Genomic DNA, 5,162 nt, shown 5'->3' with positions numbered 1-5,162 from the left:
TCTTCAGGCTGTACACCAGAGCGCCAGGAGTTTTTGAAGATCCATGCCAGAGGCTGGGCTATGATGTTTGCCAGCTCCTTGAGTATCCTGGGGTGTAGATTGTCAGGGCTGGCTGACTTAAAGGTATTCAGCCTCTCGAGGTGTTCCTTCGTGAGGTCAGCATTGATGGAGGGCAGGGCATCTCCCTCACCCAGACCTCCCTGTCCCATAGTGGGCACGGGCATCCCATGGGACTGATGAAAGAGCGACGCAAAGTACCCATTTAATAGGTTGGCTTTTTCCTATTGTCAGTTGTCCCATCTGGTTTAGCATGGGTCCAATGTTGCTTTTCCTCTGGCTCCCCACATATCTGAAAAAGGACTTTTTATTGTCCTTGATGTTCAAAGCTGGTTGGAGTTCAGTTGCAGCCTTGGCTTTCCTGGTTTGCTCCCTGCAGGACCGGACCAGTGCAGAACATTCCTCCTTGGTTGGAGGATGGGATTCACCACCTTTGTAGGCCTTTCTTTTTAGCCTCAGGAGGTCTGCTATATCCCTGGAGAGCCAGGGGGGCTACTGTGCTCTCTTGCTGCCTTTCCTCTGAGTTGGAATAGAATTAGCTTGTGCATTGAGGATTGCTTCCTTGAGGAGCAACCACTCTTCCAGGACTCCCCTCCCCCCAGGGTCATGGTCCCTTAGGGCCTCACTGACAAGCCTCCTGAGCTTGTCGAAGTCAGCTTTCCTGAAGTCAAGGACTTCCGTGTTGCTGACTGACTTGCCAGCTTTACAGTGGATGGTGAAGGTGATCCCATTGATCACTAGGTTGCCGATTTAGGTCACCCCCAGTAGCCAGTACCAGGTCGAGCAGCACTTTACCTCTCCCTGCAGGACCGGACCAGTGCAAAATATTCGTCCTTGGAGGTGAATCCCATCCTTAATTTCTTGTTGAAATTCCTACTGGACTCAGCCAAATGAAGTAATTTCTTTAAGTTGTACATATAGGTTATGTGATGCACGGTATGCTTTGAAAGTTTTGTGATGTTAGCTACTTCTGCTGTGTGTAGGAATTCTGTGTGAATGAATGCTGGGTATGCCAAACTGGTAGCTGGAAAATCAGTTTGAAAAGTAAAAATCTGTAATTGATTGAGTACAAAATTCTGTGTTGTTTTTGGCGAATATAGGGTATCGGGCCTTGGTTCAGGAACCAATCCCCCATTTATAACATCGTTTCTTATGAGAAAATTGCTTCCAAGTTGCAACATTTTAACTTAAGATGCGGTTTTCAGGAACCAATTGTTTCGTAAGTCTGAGGACTTCCTGTATCTCTAAAATCCCAGCAGTGATTACTATTATATAAAAACACTGCAGAATTTTCAGAACATTTGAATTGGAAGTAAGTGCTACCTAGATCTTATAAATACACACCTTATATACGAATGACACATCTATGGTTACCTACTATACCAAATATGATTCTTCCTTTTCTTCTCTCTAACTTGATATCTACTGCCTCCAAATAGTATATCCATTTATCAGGCAGTAGCAAGTATCAATGTCTGGTAAGCAAGCCCTTAGATTAAATCTCATATTTATTTTTAAAATACAAAGTATTTAAAAGCTCTTTAGGTAACTGAGCCCTGTGAAAGTTAGTGACAGGCAGAAGGATACCAAAATAATCCTAGTGCCTTAACTTAAGGGCGTGTAAAACACTTCCAAACTATATCTTGTAGTTTGTGTACAGAATGCACTATGAGACAATACTTAGTTGATTTCATTGGCACTCTTTTTTCGTTGCCTTAAATTCTGTGAGATCTGTACAAATGGGCACACAAAAAATGATGATCATGAATTCTGTTGATGTACAGATTGTGCATCATGAATTCACTCTGATGTACAGATATGAACAGTGTTCCTGATAGGTGTGTGTGTGTGTGTGTATATGTATGTATATATAATAAATGAAACGCATAAGTTGGGCAGTCTAGTTTAAAAAAAAAGATATTAAAAATGTTGGTTATTTTATGTTGGTTATAAATTATTTTATTTTTTTGTTTTGGTTTTCAGCACAACCCACCAGGTAGTTTGCATCAACAACATAAATTTTCAGAGGAAGTCTGTTGTAGTAAGTATAATATTTACAGAATACTAAAAGATGCATCTCAAACACTGTAGCATGTCATTGCTTTGCAGGATAGTTTGGCCTGTGGGCTCTAGGTTTGACACCCCTGCTTTAAAGGAAATGTAACTATGCTTAAAAGCTGCTTGGGGTCTGCAGCTTTTCTGTTACCCACTTCCAGATACATGAGTTTTGCAAAAGTATCCTATGTAAAGAAAAAAAACAAAAAAAGATTTGGAACAAGGTGAACTAGAATTACAGTGTAATATAAATTGCAAATATGTGCACAATGTTTTGTGTCTGAATTTGTTGTATGGAATAATATTTCAGTCTCTTATTTCATATAGGTAACATGGGCAAAATAAAATAGCAATTACTACTGAAAACCTACACTTATTATTGCAAATTATGCTCATTTTTAATTACAACTAACTTTTGTACTTCTTAAAATAAATCTTCAGTTTCAGTGAATTGCTTGGTTTAAGGGTTAGAGCAGCAAAGATTTCAGTCCTCCTACTTAGTTGAGTCCATGTGGGCTGGTGGGCAGATTCTTGCCTCTTCCATGGGACCCCACTGAAATGAATATGGTTGCATGAATTCAGGAAGCTGCTTAAATGGTTCCTATTTCAGGATCATGAGCTGTTTAGGTTATAGAAACTAGTTTCATTATGAGCTATGTGCAAGGCTTTTGGCTTGAATTGCAGCACCATGATTAATGTGAAATCTAGTCAATATAAAAAAATATAATATTCTGTAGTAATACAAGTATCCTGAATGGTTCTGTCAGTTTTACTGCTGGGAATATCCAGTTTTTAAATTTTACATATAAAAAAGAGATCCAACTTTAAACTTTTGTAAAACCATTTTTTTCCCCCCACACAACTCGTAATTTGGATCTATTGACAGTAACTTTCCTTTAAAATTAATTTTACAGGATTATTTTATAATTGTTTTTTTCGGTATTCCTACTCTGAAAACTAAGTGATATTGTTTTATATTTTCATAGGGTTATGTGGAACTGACAATATTTCCCACAGTTGCAAACCTGAACAGAATCAAACTGAACAGTAAACAATGCAGGATATACAGAGTAAGGGTCAATGATCTGGAAGCAGCTTTTATCTATAATGATCCAACACTGGAGGTTTGTCACCATGAGACAAAGCAGTAAGTAACTTGTTTGAAATTCTGCAGTTGAACTGCTGTATGTTGTTCTAGTAATTTTTCGTTTTCCTGGAAGGTTTTTACCTGTTGATTTATTTATAACATAACAGCATCAACCTTAATCCAAAAACTTCAGCCATTAACCAAACTATGAGGTTTTTTCCTATTAGTTCTCTTTAGTGTATTTACTTTATTCCTGAAATGCTAAAAAAAATCATCTTGAGTTTTACACTAATATTTTATGAATTACCATCTTCATTCTTTAGCGTTTTCTTTTTGCAAAGCTCTGACTTATACTGAAATTTCTGTAGTTTACTTTGTGATTTGTATCTGTTTGTTTGGTTGTTTTTAAATATACCTTATGAGGCAAATGTGGTGAATTTACGTGGTGACTTTCAATGTTCCTGGTACTTTAGTCCTATCTCTCTTTTTTTTTTCCTCTCCAAATACTGCAGGTTTCTAAGATATTTCTTGTCATGCGGTGAATCTATTTTTAAGATTTATCTTATCTGCATAATATCTTTATACCAATATAACTAAAATAATTGTTACATTGGTAGGATGTGTTGAGAGCTGCTTCATGTTTTTAAGCAAAACATTTTCATGCTGGTGTAAATTCATCCATGTTGCGTTTATGCTAATTTAATTAAGTTAGTAGGAAAAAAAATTAGAACAGTGTAGGTGCACAGCTTGTTTGTGCTTTGTGATCCACCCTAAGTGAGATTGTGTTGTCAAGGAGGTTAGAGTAGGTGATCATAAGTACCAGCTGGTGGTTTATTAAGGTTTATTTTAATCTATCAGGTTTATCAGTTTTGGTCATTACTTGTGCGCACACTAGAATTCTGCTTTTTTTCTATTTTTTTAAAAAAGATCAGTTAGTGTTTAGGTCATCTCAGAGAGTTTGTACCCATCAGAACTATGAAATATGATTTGAAATGTCCCCTAACGGGATAGAAATTAGTGAGAAGAGGGTTAGGACAATTCTCCTGGCTTGGTTTCTGAGAGAGTCAGCTTTCCTGCACGCCATTTGTCTGGACTTCACTGGTGTTGTCTGTGTGACATCAGTGCTGTTCACTGATGTGGCATTGAACCATAAATGAGCCAAGGATAAAGTAGTATTTCATTTAAAGAACTTGTATATTTGGAGTATGAAATCAGGAACAGAAAATGACAGCAGAGTGGTTACTGCAGCTGGTTAAGGATTCAGAGGAATGAGTTTGAACCTTGTTCTGAACTCCTCAAAGGTCCCCTCCACATCACTTCATCTGTAAATGTACCTGGTCATTCTGGCAGCATCTCTCCCTCCTGTTCTCTAGGCTGCAGAAATGGTGTGCTTTAATCACTCTAAACTTATGAACCACCCACCTAGGCTTGGAGGGGCATTTGACCATTTTTGATTCAACTGAAGGGAAATATTTGAATCTATAGTATACCACCTCCTGTTTTCAATACAAGACTACTCTTCCCTGTAAGGTTTTTTGTTTTGTTTTGTCTTTTGGATGTGTTTCCCTTTTAATATTTAATGCAAATTTGCATTCATGGTTTAAAGAAAGTGTGTAGGGGTAAAGACTTTCTCTTTATACCAAGTATTAGTACCAACTGTGATTATTATTATATGAATATCTTTAGACTGGCCAGTGAAGTCCAAAAGACCTGGTTGCACCTTTAAAGTGACAAAATTAAGGGCACAAGAGCATGCCATCCTAGTACACAGAAAGGGAGTGCAAACAAAACAAGAGACTTCTTGCCTAAACAGTGTATTCATCAGGAACTTGAAACATAGAAAAGAATCTCATAAAAAGCAGGGCATGGGATGGGGCAGTGAGAGGCTTGTCTGGGGTGGGGTGGCAATCCCACTGCTATGTACCCCGGAGCCATGTGGAGGGGTGTGTGTGCACCCCCCCCC

General features: G+C 38.2%; 1 protein-coding gene across 1 annotated transcript in view; it reads left to right on the top strand.

Annotated features, from left to right (window-relative positions):
* TAF2 (TATA-box binding protein associated factor 2) overlaps positions 1-5,162 on the top strand; it is a 127,016-nt gene that overhangs the window by 8,455 nt on the left and 113,399 nt on the right. The window contains exons 2-3 of the mRNA XM_019528103.1: positions 2,044-2,098; positions 3,099-3,259. Coding sequence (XP_019383648.1) covers positions 2,044-2,098; positions 3,099-3,259 — 216 coding nt within the window. The remainder of the gene's footprint in view (positions 1-2,043; positions 2,099-3,098; positions 3,260-5,162) is intronic.

This window comes from Gavialis gangeticus, unplaced genomic scaffold, assembly GCF_001723915.1.
Source record: "Gavialis gangeticus isolate Ggan-Ray unplaced genomic scaffold, GavGan_comp1, whole genome shotgun sequence".
NCBI lineage: Eukaryota > Metazoa > Chordata > Crocodylia > Gavialidae > Gavialis > Gavialis gangeticus.
The sequence above is the reverse complement of the archived record's forward strand: the minus strand, read 5'-3'. Positions and strand labels throughout refer to the sequence as shown.